Source organism: Protopterus annectens, chromosome 4.part1, assembly GCF_019279795.1.
Source record: "Protopterus annectens isolate FY-2018-M chromosome 4.part1, PAN1.0, whole genome shotgun sequence".
Lineage (NCBI taxonomy): Eukaryota > Metazoa > Chordata > Ceratodontiformes > Protopteridae > Protopterus > Protopterus annectens.
This window is the reverse complement of record NC_056734.1, coordinates 774,629,725-774,649,845: the sequence shown is the minus strand read 5'-3', so window position 1 is coordinate 774,649,845 and position 20,121 is coordinate 774,629,725. Positions and strand designations below refer to the sequence as shown.

Here is a 20,121-nt window from a genome sequence, read left to right as displayed (position 1 = left end):
TTAACCTGTGCTGCAGTAATGCAGGGTGCCTAGCATTCTTCCGGTATTGAGATTGGTCCTTGGGGGGGGGTAAAGTAGGCACTGAATCTGTTGGCCAGTATGTTTGCAATATCTGTTGGCTCAGTATAGGAGGTACCTAACTCAGAGCAAATCTGGGTATTGCCATGGAGATTCTTGATATAACTAAAGAAGGCTTTGAGGTTGTTTTTAGTGTCTGCCGCAATTCTGCCTTCATAGTTGGCTTTGGCAGTTTTGATGAGGTCTTTGGAACTCTGCCTAAAAAAGGCACTAGAGGGGTGGCAAGAGCCTTAGCCAGTACCCCGAAACTCAGGGGTGACAGATGCAGGCCATCTCTGGCAAAGCATCGAGGTCTGTCAATCATTTCATCCCAAGCAGACAGATACTGGATCCCCTTAGAATGACACCAGAAACTTACTCAATTGTTGCAGTCAATCGTTTTTTGTTTCTACTGCGGTATCATTCTGGGTGATGGTAGGATACTGCTCAGGGCTAGTGTCATACCTTTCTGGGCCACATAAACCGCCATGGCTCTATTCATGTAGTCCAGGGAGGTGTCTCTCAGGTCATTCACACCCACATGGACAATGACAGAGTCATACTTGAACTTGCTGTGGAGTGACCTGAGTGCGTGTGTTATGTGTCGAATTCTGGCACCTGATAGACAGCCGACTGTTACCTTATCCTTATTCAACTTAGTGAATGGGACATCTGTGTGCCTCACTATTGAGTCACCTATGATTAGTGTATTGGGCAAGGTGTTTAGCCTTAGGGGCTTAGGTTGAGGGGCACACTGTGGAGGTGAGCTGTGTGTCCTGTGGTTTGTGCTGTGTTGTGTTGGTCAAGTATGTTTTGGAGGTCTCTGCTGTTTGGGTAAATTTCTGTTGAGTGCCTCTATGAAGGTGGGTGTGTGGTTTGTGTTTTTATGTGAGAGCTGTGATAGTGGGTAGTCTGGAGGGCTGTGTGTTCGTGTGGTGTGGTGCAGGTGTTGACCTTCTCCTCTTGACCAGCTTGTCTGGTCTTGGCTGGAGAGTGCATAGTTTCCAATTTGGTGATATAAGTGCATCTCTCACAAGTCTGAGTGTTGGGAGGTAAGAGGAGAGGGTTGTCTGTGTAACTGAGGCAGTTGCTACACAGGCTCAGAATGGCCAGGTGCACCAGGTTAATAGGAGAAAGCACAGGGAACTACCTTTAATCATGCCAGGAGGGGTGGTCATAACTAGTAAGTACTGGAGCTATTTCCATGAAGAATGACTACTGCTGATGGCTCTTAGGTTTGCTGTAATAATTGCTACATAACCCTATTGAAGTGCAAAGCGATTGGGCTATTTGAAGTACAAGAGAGAAAGAACTAGCAAGATCTAAGGGAAAACTGAAGAGCAGACTTTCTGGCACCAGTAATAGTTTACGTCAGCTCAGCACCACTGAGCGGAGCCTAAACAAGCACAAACCCATGCAAAAGTGGGCTTTTAAACATGAAAGTTGAAAGGGATGGAAAAACTGCCCAAACGTTCAATAAACTGTATGTTTCATGTCACCTTTCACAACACAGTCTGCACTGGTGAATAATAGAAACCTGCAATAAATTCATATATAAATAACTGCCAGACAGAGAAAAGACAGACAAAACACTGGAAAGGTAGTCAGGTTAAGCAATCAATCCAAAGAGACAGCTAGAGACAGCAGGGGACAATAGGAGAGATGACCAGCACAGTATATAAGCTATGAGGTTTTAACATCAGACAGCTAGACATTAAGCAAAGTAGGCTTCATAAAATTTAAGGATCATGTCAAATAACTTATTTTGAATATTGCTGGGATATGCATTTGTTTAAATGCCGCACTAACACATTAGTGCATTTCTTAAAAGACATTGTGAATCAGAGCACTGCCAGTTTACTTATCAGAAAGGGCAAGGCAAGGAGTGTGGCCTTCATCTGGCATTTGCTGCTTGCAGAGGTGGTTGCCCAGCCATTTGGATGCTATACATAGAGTGACCAAGAGTATATTAGGGCAGTAAAGAGCAAAGTCCAGGCTTGCTGCAATATGATGGCCCCAGCTAGTGAAGATGCTGAATCTTTCCATCCCAGTCTAATGAAAGAGATGGGTTCCTAAAGGCCAATTCCAGCTGGATATAGGGAGCATTTTTGTAGTGAGACATAGACTGCTAAGCTGCTACAATAGAGGGAGAAAGCTTTTGAGCAAAGACCTAACAAGGACTAACAAACCAGTAGGTGATCTGTTGACCAAAATGCAGAATGAAAGGAAGACATGATTACAGAAATTTAGCAAAGGACACGTTTCAGTGATTCACACAAAAGTGAATGGATTCAAGGGGGCACATTTGGGGACTTGCATATGTTTGTATATTCTGAAAGCATCACTGCACCAGCCCAAGAATTTAAACCTGCTTTTACTGTTAACTTGACAACTGAGTAATGTCCTGTTTGTGTCAACCTATACATTTTGCTGTGGTGGACATATATGTGCGATAAAGTCTTGCTGGTGGCATTAATAAGTTAAAGTGACACCTGTCTTCAACCACATGGTGAAGTCTTCTGGGGAACTGGGGACAAATCAAAAAGGAAAAGAGATGGGAGGCAGCAAAAGCACCACAGAAAATACTTTACTGTAAAGCTCTTTAGCCTCCGTTATTAGCTTGCTACAAGGACTTAAAAATGATCTGCAAAACCTAAAGGTGATGAGAGGGGAAACTGTCAATGTCTACTTCTTAAGTTAGAACTGCAGCATAGAGACCTTTTGGAACATTGCGGGATATTAAATTTACTTTCTCATGAGATTGTGAAGCTTACAGCCTGGCATAATTAGATGGAATTTAAAGTTGATAATGCAGAAAACAGACCTTGCCATGCAGAAATAACCACAGATTAATTAGACTGTCTGAAGGGATTGGGTGAATGAAGACCCAGTGGCCTTCCTATGGTAGAAACTTGCCATACTGTTAAAGAAGGAACACCATCCAAACATTGAAAGGGCATGCCATATTAACAGCAGAACAACTAATAATTTACCAAAACACTTTATCATTTGTTTCCTTAATTAGATAGGGAAGTTGGTCCCAGATGTCAAATTCAGGGTCTGTTGTTCACTTTTCCCCATCTTATAACACAGCCTTTTCCAACAAGTGGGAAAGCCTTTTTACCAGTTTAAAATGGTTAAAAGAGACTGAGTTTCAGATGCAGATTTCCTTCCCTGACCTCCTAGTGTTTCAGAAAGGGACACTGGCTTTTAACTTTCAATATCCCTCAGAACAGAGGCATACTTAACAGAGACAAGGGAGACTGCCACATTAGCTATTTAACCATTCATTACACAGTCAAAGCAAAGTGAAAGTTAAATTCAGCCTGCAGAGGCCATGGGGAACAGAGGCCCACAGGAGGGAAAATCACTCTGAATACTACTGCACAGCAACCTATAAGCTGGTGGTCAGCTGTCTCCAGCTCAGTAGCAAGGTGCACATCACAACTTGCAGTAGATCAGTCTAACAGATGCCACTGTGGAATTCATTGGGCCTGACCCAATGCCCAAAGAAGTAGATTAATTAGAACAGGAACAAGATCAGGCTATGCTAGTAGTGATGTTGTCAGTGGAACCACTACAGACTTAAGGGTCACTTGGAAGCTTCATTACTACCCTGTTTATCTATCCTTGAGATGAAGAGGTATTGCATGTGAAGGCTTAATGCATATGCTCCAAAGCTAATACTGACTATGCCTGTATGACACTGGAAGGATATACAGGCAATACTTTGATAGTGAGACTGGTTTAGTAATTTGTTTATAGTTAGCTACTCTTTAAATACTGCTGTGATCCAACCCTACTCACTTCTGCTGTATCTACTTAGTTATCTATTGAGCCTTGCCACAATATGCTCATTTTACATTCAAAACCATCCTACTAATTATCTTTACTGCATCCATTCTCTTTGTAACCTTTACTGCCACATTCTGTCAGTGTACTAACCCATTCAGACACCTTTCTCCTAGTTCTCCTTATTCTCTAGCTGCACATTCTGTCATCCATAGTTTCCCTATAGCCCCTTCTCTTTCCTCATTCTAATTGTACCTTACATAAGATAAAGCTGTTTCCTCTGCCTTCACTTCCCCTCATAAATAAAACAAAAAATTACCTCCAATATAACCACTCAACATTCCTCAGACAACTCATTTTAAATCTGCTACTGTCAGGTAACATACATCCAAACCCTGGCCCTGCCCATAGCCTCATTTCCCCACCATATACAGTAAACCCTCATAGCTGTACTTCTATCACTTCTCAGACTGTCATCCACATCCATTAAAAGCCTCTGTGTTTTATCCATGAACATTCAAAGTATCATGAACAAACCCCCCCCTTTCCATGGCTGGATATCCTTACACAGCCCTGACATCTGGTGTCTCTCTGAAACTTGACTGAAACCACATATATCTGACTCTGAAATACTCCCACCAGACTACAATATTATCCAGCAAGATTGTCCTAAAAAGAAAGGTGGTGGTGTTGCCATTCTTTAGTGTAACCAGCTTACCCTTCAGCCTCTTTCACTCACTACGTCAGATTTCCATCCTGCCGAAATTCTCATCGCTAATGGTCAATTAAATCCCCATAAGAAACTAGCGATTGCTTCCATCTATATCCCCCCAGGTAACAATATTCCTATCCTTGAATACTTTCTTTCTTGGATCTCTCAATCCATCTCACAAGAAACTGTTGTCCTTGGAGATGTAAAAATCAACTGGAATACCCTAAACACTCACTCACCAAATTCCTCCATTAACCTCTTTGGTTTCTCTCAGTTAATATCCAGTCCTACTCGTCTAAACAAACATACCAACATTGGCTGTACTCTAGATTGGGTTTGCATTTCTAATCCTAATCTTTACCATAACCCCTCTACCCTACCTGATACCCTTAGTGACCACCATCCCACTTCTATAATTAGACACTCTCCTCAGATTTATAAACCTCAGTAATATAAAGACTGCCATAAACTCTCGGGTTTCAATCCAGACACTTTCAACCATTTGCTCTCTTCTATTAATCGGTCCTTCTTCTATAATCTTCCTCTAGACAAAGCAGTCCTGGCATTTAATAAAACCTTTCTAGACACACTCAATTCTCTGGCTCCCAACAGAAAAATAAGGATTAAAACTCATTTTGCCTCTTGGCTAACACAAGCTACCTGAACCGTTATGAATAAGAGAGAGAGTGCATGGAAAATGTGGAAAAAATCCAAATCCCCCACTGATCTTCAAACTTAGAGTGCTTTGCAATTCAACCAAAAGAATGGTCACACCTGATAAAAAACCTTCTTCCATAAACCTCTAGAAAATCCTCACTCCAACCCCCAAAAATTCTGGCAATCAGTCAATAGACTACTATATCCAGGACACCCTTTTACCTCTCTCTGCCTGCCTGGCTTTTTTTCTTCCTTTTTTCTGCTTCTCTCTCATTTTGCAACTATTTTTTCCTCCAATTCATGTTTCTATACTCACAACTTTGTTTTCTGTCTCATTGGCTGTTATGCAAACTCTGTTAATCTTCTCATAGTCATTGTGCGCTGCTTTCCTTCTTTTTTAGAATGATTCTAATTCTGTTCTATCTGTAACATGTATGTTCAAATTTCATATAAACTTTGCTTATCTGTAGTAATTGAAAACTACTTTGTATTATATTATCTCGCAAGTTATGTAAATATTGACCTTGCTTTTGTACTGCTGTTTGTTTTTTTTTTTGTTTTTGGGGGCAGTGTTTGTTTTTTTTTTTTTACTCTTGGAGTTTTTATCCTTGGGTCTCCGCTGAAAAGAGGTCTTTGGCCCAGTCAGACTAACCTGGTTAGCAAATGTCAATAAATAAATAAATAAATATGTCTTAATATGAGTATTTGTCTTTTGCCATAGCAGAACTCTAGGTTGGGGTTTTACTGGGACTAGTTTTGTTTTATTTCTAAGAATGTGAGAGGTCATTGGTTAGCAAGTCAAGCTTAGATTCTGTCTGGTAACATAGTAGTTATACTGACGAAAGTTTAAAATTACTTCTCTGGACCTGGTATATCACAGGAAGGGCATGTTGATAGCCCAGTACTTTTAACTAATATGTTTTTTTCTTTTCTCTGCATTCCACCTTTTCTTTTTTCTTTATTGTATCAATGCCACTAACCAGACAGGGATGTAGGATTTTATTTTATTTATTTTTCCTTTGATGACCTGGTTAGTCCCACTAGATTAGTAACTTCTTTTCCTGGGAGACCTTGGGTAGTATTTATACTAGTAGAGGAAGCTTCCCTATTATTTTTGATTGGTGCCATGAGATTTTTTTTATATCCACCTGAGCTGTCATCAACTCAAGCAGATGGTACTTCGGTTTAATGTCTCATCTAAAAACAATTTTGTTTCTAAATGGCAACAAGTTAATGCAGTTAAATGAGGTAGGTGAAATGGAAATTCTGCATTAATCCTTGCATTGATTTTTGGGGGACATTCTTCTGATTCCGAGTCTGGGCAGTCTATTTCAGGAGGGTGTGTCCCATAGTGTTTGGAAAGTCCAGCACACACAAACAACTATATTTATTGCCATTACTTAAGATGTTTTTAACTTGCATGACCTTCCAGTAACCAAAGGAGTTATGGTTGGACTGGATTGGTGGTTAAAATTGCTCACCTAGAATGTAAAGAGCCGAAACTCAAAAGTAAAGGCAGTATGTCTTGTCATGCATATCCACAACCTTCAAGCTAGGGTTTTATGTCTACAGGAACTAAATTAAATAGGTTGAATGCATGAAACTAGCTAGCCAACTGGAAGGATCGGTACATGGGATTTTACACCAGTAGCTGTTCTAAAGAGGTGTTAACTCTGTTTATTAGTGCTTTGAGATGGCAGAAGCTAGACATGAAAGCCAAAACAAGATGGGAGGTTGGTAGTGGTTAAGGTCAGGATGTCTTGGTGGGGTCTAATACTAGGGAAGATTTATGGACTCAACCAAAGGAGCTTAGTTCCCTTTTTAGCCTTCCATATAGCAATACTAAACATGGCTCAGTTGATCATAAATGATTTGTTTCTAACCTCTAACTATCCAAATGAGATTGACAGGGCTGCATTTTGTCCTCATATTTCTTCATTTTAGCAGCAGAAACTCTTTCTATGTATATTAAGCAGTGTTGCACACATTGCCGTATTATGATTCAGGGAGGGCAGTTCCTCACAGATGCATGGTTTGCAAGTAACTGTGTATTGTGGGTAACTAGTCCACAAATACACTTACCAGAAATAATTGTGGTGTTTGAAGAATTTGGTAGCTTTTCTGGCCTCTCAGTAAACTGGAGTAAGACCGTGTATTTCCTGTTTTATCTTTGAATTCCAGAAATTTTAAGTAATTTTACCCAAACAGGGCTGAAGTACCCTCACACTCGTACTTATATGGGGGAGTGGATTGTATTCTCATAAAACTGTTGTGATTTGCATATGTTAAACTTTGATCTGGTCATAACTTCAAGCCAGAAGAAAATTAGTTCCTAGCCCAGGTTAAAACTTCCTCTGGTGGCAAGGATTACCACAATCTATATATGCCTACTTCCAAAATTATTTTATACCCAGGTGTATCCTATCCCTTGCCAGCAACTATAGTGACCCTTGACACACAAAAGTAACTTTCATTACATGTAAGTCATGGATTCATGTCATTACTTCTCCAGTGTAAATATTGTACCTATTGTTTAAAAAGGGTTCATATTATAAACTTGAAGTTCCTGTTCAGCGAATACGAAAAGAGTGACATATTTACCAGATCACGAATACACCGTATGCCGTAAACCGTGAAATTTGAAATCACAAATCGTCATACTCAGCCAACCCCACCTCCCGCGACATGCCTACCCAAACAAAATAAATAAAACACATACATACACTATATCTATGCACTTATAACCCGCACCCTAACCCTAAGGTCAGTAACTATCGCACACTTACCCTACAGAGATATACCCAAACAAAATAAATAATCCACAGACATACACTTAACAAACCTTACTTCTAACCCTACATTAAACCTTACATACATTACCTATCTATGCACTTACCTTAACCTGCTCCCTAACTCTAAGGTCCGTAACTATCGCACACTTACCTTACAGAGCTTTACCGCAGACGGGCCAACTATGACGAATTGACATTTCGAATTTCCCGGTTTTAAACGTTCACTGTTTTTGTGGTTCACGCAATACGTGTCGCTCTTTTTGTATTCGCTGAACGGGACCTTCAAGCTTCTAATATGAACCCGTTTAAAAAAAATGAATCATTGATGGTTAAAAAAGTGTTTTAAAGGAGATAGTCCCTCCTGTACCTACCTAATAAATCTCAGTTAAGTAACTCTGAGGTTGCTGAAATTCAGGATAAGAGAACACACTCTTACCCTAAATGTTCGTCAACCTCTCAGAATTACAGCTAGCTTCAAAGCTTAAGTGTTATGTCCCACCAAAAATCATGATAAAGTGCAAAACGCACAGGATTACTGTGTCATGGCACAATTTGTTCCTGTAAATCATGTATCCAAAGAGAGCTACAACACACACAAATTCAAATTAAGCATGTAAAGAATCATGGATCGCTTAGTCATGCGACCCAAATGTTTTCTGTGAATAATGTAACAGTTATCAGTAAAAGTAGCATTCATTCAATGCTGAATTAAGTTCTGAGTAGTGTAAAAAGCCAACTGAGAAAAATGTTCAAGACAACAATGCAAAACTTGTATAAATTAAGGTTGGATAGACAGCTGCATTCTAGAAACTATTATTTGTACTTTGAGGGCAGACTAGATAGGCTATCTTCCTTGCTCTGTCGTTGAAATGTAATGAAAATCTGTATGTTCACCAGAGGTAATCACATCGAAGACTACCTGACTGGCCTGATAAGTTATTTATCTCAGTATTAAACTTTAACAATCACCTGGTGTTACATTACTACTCAGTTGCAGCAGTATATGATTGACTTAAACAGCTTAGAAAATATTTTCTTTATATAATTCCAGAGTGGTTTCATATTTTTTTACAGCTGCAAAAGAAAAAGTATGTAGTAAGTCAGGGACTGATTGGTTGCCATGCAAATCATTGGTTTCCAGCATGACTTAATTCATTATAATTTGCAGTTTCTAGGGTCCTAATGCTATATTGGAGCAATTGCCTAGTAGTAACCCGTGAACCTCAAAAGAGGAATGAAATACATACTTGAGAAGAAGCTAGGTAAGAGGAAAGAGTCCAGCTGACATTCCTAGACTTGGAGAAACCATATGACAAGGCCCTAACAAAGCCCACTGCTGTTCATTCTGGTGATAGACTACATCAGCAAATAGGTCAAATGACACAGATCATCAAAGTTGCTGTATACAGTCTCTTAGTAAGAACATCACCAAGGATAGTGAAATGGAATGCAAGACTGACGGTACATGAGATGAAACAGAGTACTGAAAAAAGACTGTTGTAATGGCAAAAAGGTGGGAAATCAGAAGAAGCTGAGAATTAAAAGATGTGGAAAATAGTGAAACAAGCTAACAGCTTCAAGTATCTGGGAAGGTGGTTAAGGAAAAGGGAAGTCTGAATGAGATGTCAGAGCTACAATTAGAGGGGCAGCGGCCAGTTGACAGAGTGTCAGGGGTAGTGTAATACAGAAGAATGCCAAAGAAGCTGATAAGGTATACAAAACAGAAGTACGACCTGGACTACTGTATGGTACAGAAACTTGGGGCAGTAAAGGCAGAGCAGCTGAGGAAGCTAGAGGTAATGGCGATGAAGTGCCTGAGATGGGTGGTAGGATGCACACTGTGGGGCAGGTGATAAAATGAGAACAAAATAGTAGAAGCCAAATTAGCTCAAACTGCAGAAAAGGTCAGAGAGAACAGGCTATGGTGTCTCAGGCACATGTGCAGAAAAGTATACGACAATCTGGTGAAGATGATTTGGGACAAGCAGGAATAAGCAAGAGAAAATGAGGCCATCTAGCAAAGAGGAGGATGGATTGTGTGAGAGAAGACCTGTGACAGTCAGACACCAGTTTCAAAGAAGGTAGGAGAGTGGCATTAAATAGTGAGAGACTGTGACACTTAACACCTCACCATAACCCCATGTTGTAAATCTGAAAAAAGGGGGTTGATGATGATTGCACATGAATGTTGTTGGATTTGTTCTGTTTATACTTGACAATTTCCTACTAATATGTGGATTCATAACTTGTTACTGTAGTAAAAAACATTGTATGATTAAAAGGACTTTAATGAAAAAAAATGATATGGGAAAGAAACTTTTTTTTTAATATATGATTGAATTTACTCCATGAGGTAGTAGATATGGAGTTCTGCACTGGAGGAATGCTATACACACAAGCACTGTAACTGCCTTTTTTCTGAGTAATTTCTACTCATAATATCCTGCGCAAGTTGTATATTTCTCCAACATATTTTTCAAGCTTGGATAGTAAGTCTCAGTATAATACAGCCATATTTTTTCTGCAATCATTCCTAAAGCAAGTGTAGGCTAGGATTCATAGTCCGTTTGTTTCATACAATGGAGTGTGTCTTTGAGCAGGAAGTACCGATGTGAAGGTAGGTTTCACTTTATAATAGTTTGTAATGCGAAGGAGCAGTCCAGAAAATGAAGGTGTATGGAGATGCAGGTGAAAGCACAGAGTCCAATAAGTATACCATGGCATTCAGGTATGTACCTCTGAAAACAGGCTACATTTGTTAGTCATAATGCAGAGTAGTTGTACAAGAAGTTGCATATCACTGAAAGAACAAAGAGCATGTGGAAACCTTCAGAGCTGCAACAAAGCAAAGCATGATGGGAACAGCAGTAGTAGCAACAATTTTGAACTACCACTTTGTGACTATAAGGCCACTACCTTACAGCCAGAAGTGTGACCTTGTAGCAGGAAGCATGGATAGAAATGGTCCTGCTAATGGATTATATATGACTGGATAACTGATTAGAAGCTAACAGGTAATTTATGTGTGGAAATGACAATCATACAAGCATAGTTTGACAGGCAACATTCACATGGGATCAAGAGGAATGTGTTGACATCCCACACTAGTGTACACTAAGTTGTGTGCGCGTGTGTGTGTGAGACTAGCTTTTACTCTACTTGCTAACAGGGACCTTGCAGAGAAAAACAGAGGGTACACTTGGAGTATCACAGGTGTCAGATTGCAGAATGCTGAATACATTCATTCTACTACCATATGAGGAAAATCGTATTTGTTTTCCCAGCACATCAGAGGCAGAGCCACCACCAAGTGAGGTTTCCGAGACATTGCCCACCATTCTGAAGTAGTAGATACTAAAGATCGCACACAAATGCTAAGTAAACATTCACCTGGTGTTCATGTTTGATAGTTTATCAATAGGAAGAGCATCCATTTAATCAACAGCCAAATACTTTGCAACACTTAGAGTTTGCTTAACAGTGTGTCTGCACAGTACCATCAGTGATCATGGTTCCCATATAGCATGCAGGTCATCCTCATCTCCACTTCATGCATAGGGAAATTCTGCAGCAGCTTTTTGATAGTAAATGGTAGCACACACAAACACACATGCTTATATCTCTTAAAACAGTGTGCACATAACTCTCACCCCCATATTTGCTACTGTTTCAGGTGATGGAGGATACCCGCTGGAATCCTGTGTGATGACACCAATAAGAAATCTGCACGATACTGCCAAAATGCAGTCTGCTTCCCATGCACAAGCCAGAAACAACACTGAGCATGTGCTCATCCTGCTGATGGTATGATACTGGTGCATAGATGTATCTGGATGGGCTCTGCAATACGCTTGTATCATTGTATGCAAGGTGTTCATAGTATGTAAAATAAACAGAAAGAAGGCTCACGACTGATTAAACTTCAAATATTTGATGAATTTAACGCTTTCATTGGTGGTAAACCATTGACTTCATCCTGAAGATGAAGTCAATGGTTTATCACTGATGAAAGTGCTAAATTCAACAAATATTTGAAGTCTTCATCAGTCGTGAGCCTTCTTTTTGTTTTACAAGTTTTGTGTTTTTTTCAAGTTAAAGTGTTCATAGTATGTTGCATCCTACATATGATTAGTAGGAAGCATGAAAACCACACATGTCCAGAGAACCTTATCCCTTGCTACAGCTACCTATGTCTCAGGTAACACAGTGACACCATCTTGTGTTGATAGTGACACTGAGAGAGAGAGCAAGTAGCAGTCACTTAACTGGCTGTGCTACTCATGATTCAGTATTCGTTTTTACAGCTTGAATTCTGATCCTCAGTCTTTTTTTACAGGCTTTTCCTGGCCTTGGCTGCTGATGCTAATACCCATTGAGTACTGCATGGGTAGATTGTGAAGGAGAGCAACACAACCAGCTCACAAAGTACATCCTGAGACCCTAAGAAGGTCCATTTTGGAGGGTGAATGACTGCTTTGACATGACAAAGCTACTGAGTGAACCCATTGCTGTTCCCAGGACTGCTGAGTAAAGCATGCATCAGTATGATCTGCCAAAGGACTGCCACCCTGAAGACGTCCAGCAGTAGTAAGTGGAGATCAGGCAGGAAAGGCTTAGATGGTGTAGTAAGTGCAGTAGCTACTGTTTTTCAAAGTCTACTACTTTTTTCTGCAATTCAGCACTGCATTCTTAATTAAAACTATTCCTTTGGCAGATAGCAGATCAAACCAGGTGGGCTACTATGTGGGGCTGTCTGGGGGCTGTGCCTTTTGCTTATCTGTCTGTTATTGCATTGCAGAGCTGTTCATTTTTGTGGCCATAGGCACATTGCCAGGATTCTACCATCTTGCACATATCTGTAGGACTGTAGCTGTACATGATTCAAATTGGGAACATTTTCATGATTCTGCTGTCGTGCATATAGCAGTGGGTCTGTAGTTTTGCACTGGTGTCTGCATATGTCTACTACACATATGTAAGATGGCTGTTTTGTCCCTTGTATTTTTCAGGGTGGAAAGAGAAGGAGGCCAGTCATGATGGTTTCCGCATGCTGTGCTTTGTAGCACAGTGTGGTTAGAGTGGCATTGTACTTACTAAGTTGTCCTTTATTAGCTGTGTCATTTGTAGGACATATTTAGAAAATGTTATCCTTCCCCTTTGTACTTCCTTCCTGTAGGTCATGATGCTAAGAAATAACAGGCATGTCAGCCATCATTGTGGCAGGTAAGAGAGTGGTGATTGCCTTACTGGGGAGTTCTGACCTCTTCCAGACAAGTGGTCTGGCTTGGTTTGCCTATTGTGGCCTAGCTATCCATGCAGCAGGAGGTGCAGGTAATGACTGACAATACGATAGCCAACTGGCTATCCACTACCTAACCCTCATGGAGTGCATAACAGATGTGTTCAACTAGAAAGCTTCTGTCATTAGGCCAACAGAGCAGGTTGTGGCCCCTGTCATTGGCCACCGTGACCCAACTGGACCATCTTCTTAATCAAATTGATATCCATTTGGCACCCAGCATGTTGCCTGTACCAACCCTTTCCGTATCCTGTTTTGCCACAGCCCACCCTTTGTGCATTGTTCACTTCTCTTAATCACCATCTCTCCACCAGTGTCTTCCCCTAGTGTGAGTGTACATCCATCCCACTTTTTCTGCACTGCTTTGTTTTTCTTTGCATCTACTGCCTATGTTTCTCTACCTTCCCACTCCTTTTTTTCATTATTACCCTTCCCATCATCCCTTCTGTTGCATACATATAAAAGGGTGCCTAACCCACAAAAAAGTGCGGTACCTTCTTTCCCCCATCTACTTGTCTTTTATGCTTTCCATCTGTGTGTACATCTGCCTGCTGTGTTGTCCAGTTCTTGGTGCTCTGTACTCTCCTTTTTTGAAACCAGTAAATGTCTATGAGACTGATATGTGCTGGAGCTTAATTGTATGTGGTGCTTGCCGAAACCTCCTGCAGCATACACCAACTTGCACTGCCGGCTGCCTTCAAGATTCATGAGATCTGCAGTATTAGATGCAGGGTCACTATTTTGCTCCACAATCTACTTCTGTGCTCCACAAAGACTGGCTTGCAACTTTTTATCCTTGCTGTGATTTCCACATCAGAGGGCAACTAAATGCTCAGTTGCACAGATCATCACCAAGCTGTATATTTATGTCCACTCTATACCATAGTATATGACCACTTATCGTCTCAAACCTTACCCAGCTGTACAATGTTTCTCTGTAAACTGTGGCCATAGTCACTGAACTACATGTTCTAATTAGTTTTTCCAGGCCTTGTTGTAGCTCAGTTAGTATAGAACAGACAGCTTTGCATCTTGTACCCATTTACTTAAATTAATCATCTATAAGGCCTCTGCATCTCAAGAAATGTGGAGTGTCCCCTGCAGTGACCTCATTCAAGTGAAATTTTACAGCCCACACCATTCACTTTCAACATATACTACTGCGTAAAAATAGTGCTAATGTTTTGTTTCATTGTGAATGTGCAGTTATAACACTTCAATTAACTTTTGTCTGTGTGCAACACAGCTGTAGCAAGTGTATAAAACTAGCCTGTCAAAATAGAGAGATAAAGCCCTGACTTTAGGCAACTTAAGTTAGACTATCAGAACAGGCACTTCATGAGGCAGGGAGGATGAGCATACCTGTCTGTGGGATGAATGCCAGTATGCTGCTTGCCTCTCTAGTGGCAGTCAGAACTCAGAGAGATGACACTGCGCTGATGGGAAGGAGGACAGCACAGATATGACAACTCTTTTTGCACAGGATGGGGATATGCACTCGAGTCACTTCTCATTGCCTTCCCAGCCTAACACAGATGTCAGAGTGCTAGGAGATGGGACTTGGGGCTACAGAGAACCCTGAAAGCCACAATTAACTTGGATCCTCACTCTGCCCCCTTTGACTCTTGAGAACCGGTGCCTTGCAGTCCATAAAACTTACACACAGTTTTCCCCGTGTATATTGGCACTTCGTATTAGGGAAACCTTCCCATTTTGTGTTATGTAGCAGGGCGACAACATTCAGAAAGCTAAAAGGAGTAGGAACAGTATGCATGAGCTATAGAGGAAGCCTGGAGTAAGCAATGCAGGCAAAAAAAAAATAAGTGTACAAAATTGCAAGTATCGGAGATAACCGAATGTAGGTTCTATACATAAGAAATCTAACAGGGTAACGACAATACTCTCTCCCATGAAATTGTATTATAAAATGCAAGACTGTGCTATTTGTTGGATGGTGCCATTTTTTTAAAAATAATGGTTATGTTAGTACATTTTTAACAGAAAAATTTTATAAAAAGTAGTTATTTAAATAGCCGTGCAGTTCAGAGGGAACAGGACAGCAAAATGCTTAACCATGATTTTTGACATGGTCAGACCTTCCTGTTTATCAGTATATGATCATTTATGATGCCGTCATTAAAGAAACTATAGGGCGGCATATTAGTGTATTCGGATCTCTGAGGAATGCAGCAGTCGTAAATGAGTCTATATTGTAAGTTTGAAAACTTCGAATCTCATATGATCGACATATGAGCGAAGTTTTCAAACATCGAACATTACAACGGAGATCGCTGTAGGGAATATTTCCCTTCACTTCAATATAGTGCGATCTCGGACTTGGTATATTTAAGTAGTGGGGGGTGCAGGGGAGCTTGCTCCCCTGCATACAGCGTTCAGGTAGTTTTTTTTTATTTTTATTTATATTTTATGTTTGATGTTTGAAAACTTCGCTCATATGGAGTCGATCAGGTTCATAGGTAGGTACTAGGCTATTGGCCCTAGGGCCTATATAATCCTAACCAAACAGTACCTTGGCTTTTGCCACCCAAGAAAATTATTTTCCTGTGCCCCTGTCAAGCAGAGCCACAGAAGTGATCCCCGGGGTGAATTCCCTATCTCCCATCCAATCATCAAGATTTTTCTTGAGTGCTAATGAGGAGCTTTGTTTGATATAGATAGGTAGTTTGTTCCAAAGTATGGGAAGTCTCTGAGACAGGAATCTATCCCTCCAGCATGTTGTGGTGACAAGGTTTAGGTCCCTAGAGCGTGTAGCTCAAAGGGATTGGGATTTCTTTACGTGGCGCATGTCCAGCAGCTCTGGGTTTGACATAGCTTTGTATGTTAGGCAGAGATCGCCTCTGAGTAGGCGATATGTGACAGAGTAAAGCTGGAGTTTTTTGAGATGATCTGCGTAGGGCATCTGTTTGAGGCCGGTAATCCTCTTTGTGAGGTATTTCTGTGGTCTTTCCAGTTGTTGTAGATGTCTTGTGAGGTTTATACCAAAAGGGGCATTATACTCTATAATGGGTCTAATGAGTGATGAGTAGAGGGGAACAATGACCTCTTTTTTCCTGGATGAGAAACCTTTTGTGATGAGGTGTGCCATGTATTTCCTGACTACTGTGCCGATGTGATTATCAAAGGAGAGACTACTGTCCACCTGTGTCCCAAGGTCTCATCACACTTTCAGTGTTAAGTAGACTACCACCTATGTGGTAGTTCATGGGTACAGAGTTTTTACCAAAAGGGATGACAATGCACTTTTTGGCATTGGGCTTGAGGCCATGGCTTTGACACCAGGCATCTGTCTCAGTGAGGCCCTTTTGTAGGATGTCCACATCGTTAGGAGATTTGATTATTGCTCCTAGTTTGCAGTCATCTGCAAACTTTGTTAGCCAAAGACCTTCTGTGTTAGCCTGTACTTCAGAGAAGTAGATACCAAACAGGAGAGCATCTAGGACTGAACCCTGTGGTACTCCACTTGTCACTGGTCTGAAGTTGGATTTAGAGTCTGCTACTTTCACAGTGTGGGTTCGGTCAGTGAGCCAGTTGGCAACCCATCTTGTGACATAGAGATTTATACCTAGTTTAGTGAGTTTGTCTATAATTCCTGAGTGGAGGATGGTGTCGAAAGCCTTGGCGAGATCTAGATAGGCTGTGTGTACCACCTTACCCTCATCTATAGCTTTGGTGACTGCTTCAAAGAAGTCTATCAGGTTTAGGAGACATGATCTGCCTTTTACAAACACGAACTGGATAAGATCCAGAGTTTGGAGATTACCAGTGTCATTGTTTATAAGTTCCATGATGATACGCTCCATAGCCTTGCAGACCAGGCTCATCAGGCTAATGGGGCGGTAGTTCCCAGGGTCCATGGTGGCTCCCCCTTTGTGGAGTGGGGTACCTGTTGCTGTGCGCCATTCAGTGGGCACAAAGCCTGAGGTGAGGCTATGACTGAACATGGTACTTAGGTGGGGTGCCAGTTCATTCTGTAGTTCATGTAGAATGCAGCCTGAGATGTTGTCAGGTCCCATGGATGCTGTGTTCTTGGCTTTGATTTTTACCTGTGCAGCCGTGATTACACGTACTTTTCTTTCTTCCGGTATAGAGATGGGCCCTTTAGGGGATGAGAGAGGGGTAAAGTTAGCAGTGAACCTATCTGCCAGGATGTTGGCAATATCAGTTGGTTCTGTATATTTTGTGCCATTGTGCTGTAACTCAGAGCAGATCTGAGTGTTGCCATTGAGATTCTTGACATAGCTATAGAATGCTTTGTGGTTGTCTTTAGAATCAGTGGCGATTTTGTTTTCATAACTAGCTTTGGAGGATTTTATGAGGGATCTCAGCTTCTTACTGAGGCTGACCACAGAGTTCCTCCAATCATGGGATTTTACTCTTTTTTTGCAACAGTTTCTTTCTTCTGTTGTAGAGTTTATTTATAGCAGGGAACCACCAGATTGGCTTCCTTTTTTTGGAGGATAGTATTTTGGTTCTGTTAGAGATTGCACAATCCATGCACGCGTGTAAGTGCTTATAAAGTGCAGTTGTATAGGATTCAGCAGTCGTATCTCTATTGTCCGTCAGCATGGGTGTCGCGAAGTTTGCCACTTCTGTCTTAATTTTTTAGACTACGAACATATACTCTAGACCCGTGGTAAACCATTAGAGCTTGAAATCCAACCATTTGTTAGGTGGATAGAGGAGGCAGGTGGACAGATAAAGCAGATGTTTTTGTATCTTTTTATGTATTGCATCTACATGTCAGTTCTGGGCATTTAGTTTGCTGTTAATTTCTCTTTTCAGTGTATTTCAACAGACTCTTCTGCATGTTGGTGCTTTTATCCACATAAACAAACATTTTATAGTTACATTTTCCTCCTAATGCCTTCATGCTTTTCTGAGAAAAAGGATATACAAGCATTTAGCATTGGATTTTTCATCTATTTAAAATAAGATCTGGGATTTAAGCAGCTTATGTTAATACACAAAAGAGCTTTGTGTACCTTTAATGTCTAAAACCTGGGTTTTGGTTGCCTGTTTATATGAATACAAAAAAGTACTGTGTACACCGTCTTTTGCAGTCACTGTATTTTGAGCTGACCAAATATTTGAATACAGATTTAACTTTTGTAGACAGTGTATTTTAATATGACCACATATTTGAATATTGATTTAACACATGCTTTACATGGATCTGCCTGCAATGTAGTTTGTCTGTCTCAAGGCATTGCTGTAAATGATCTTCTAATTAAAATAGTAGTGTCAGTGGTCATGAATTTTCCAGACTTTATTATATGACTATCTTACTTTTGCAGGTTTTTCAAAGAATTGGAAGCCTGTCACCAACAAAATATTGTTATAGATGATATTAGTGACATCATGGAGAGGCACACCATGTCGACTTTTGACCCTTATGTGAAGTACTGCACAAATGAAGTCTACCAACAACGTACTCTTCAGAAACTTCTGTAAGAAAGTGTTTTATCTGCTTTTCCCAGACAGCAGCAATGTTTTTAAGTGTGTTATTTTTTAACTGTAAGTTAATGTTATAACAGTCTATTGCAATCTGGCGTGCTCCCCTGGGGTATTTTTTTATTTTCAGATATTTAATGTGATACATGACAATTTAAATTATGGAGTTGTGGTAGAATTTAAACATAATTACAACATAGGTATATTTTATCATATTGCCACTTCATCTACTTTTTTCTTCATTATAATTGGTATTTCTGAATGTGGGAATGTTTTTTTCATAAGCATTAGGGGAGGAATAACAGTTGTACAGTACAATTTAGTTTGCATTTTTGTGTATGTTACTGCTACAGCAGTATTTCTGTGTAGCTGTCTAGGGTTTAAAAATTAAGCTTTCTGACTTTCCTTTTGTAATATGAACAGTATCAATTTTTTTTTTAGGAATGGAATTGTAACAGTGAATTATACCATGTAGCTTTACCCACCATGTATGCAGTCAGTTTACATCCAAAAATGTATCCAACTTTGTCCCAAGTCATATGAAGACCAACCCTGGTATTAAGCCAGCATTTCTTCAAACCTTGATTGTGAGACTCCTATGTAAAATAATAGGTAAGATGTTTCTGCATTTCATCTCAGTCAAGTGCTTCACAACCCGATTTCCTGCTGAAGAGATCTTCAGTGAAAATATCATTAAGGTATTTGTTGCAGGTTTGGTAGGCCATACTCTGATATTGCCCTTTAAAAGATAAATAGTTTGTGTTTCTTTCTTCTTGAACTCCTTTTTTTTTCTTCTTTATTTAAGACAATCTAGGGAGTCTAAGTATATAAAATAAAAGAAATAAGGTGGTAAAATCTTGTAGAGTAAATCATTAAGGTAGCTGCAGAAGACTTAATGAAATGAAAGGGCAATGCTTTATCAAAATTTAAAGGAGGTACTGCAGTACTAATGTCACCCAAAAAAAAAAAAAACAAAAAAAACATGTACAGCTGCTGACATAACAAAGCTGTTTTCACAAAAGTTGGCCGTGCCAAAAGATAAAGCCTTAGAAGTATCTTCATTAGTACTAACCTCTCTGCTCAGTCTGATTGTGTCTGATCCGGGACTCTCGGTAAAAATGATCCTTGCAGTTTTCAGTCTAGGCCTTCTGTAACATCACACAATTCAGCTTGTGTCCTATGCAGCCTTACTTTAAGTAGTACTTCAGCGTGATATTGGCAACAGCGATTAAACAAGAGGTACTTATTTCCTACACTGACATCAGTGTATCTGTGGGGCACAGTAAGATGTGAATTTCTACAAATTCAAGAAGATAAGAGGAAAAGACAAGCAGCTTGTT

The 20,121-nt window shown here is 40.3% G+C and overlaps 1 protein-coding gene across 1 annotated transcript in view; it reads left to right on the top strand.

The window, feature by feature from the left end:
• ARHGEF26 (Rho guanine nucleotide exchange factor 26) overlaps positions 1-20,121 on the top strand; it is a 1,375,009-nt gene that overhangs the window by 816,453 nt on the left and 538,435 nt on the right. Inside the window, exon 7 of the mRNA XM_044070517.1 lies at positions 18,625-18,777. Within this exon, the coding sequence (XP_043926452.1) occupies positions 18,625-18,777 (153 nt within the window). The remainder of the gene's footprint in view (positions 1-18,624; positions 18,778-20,121) is intronic.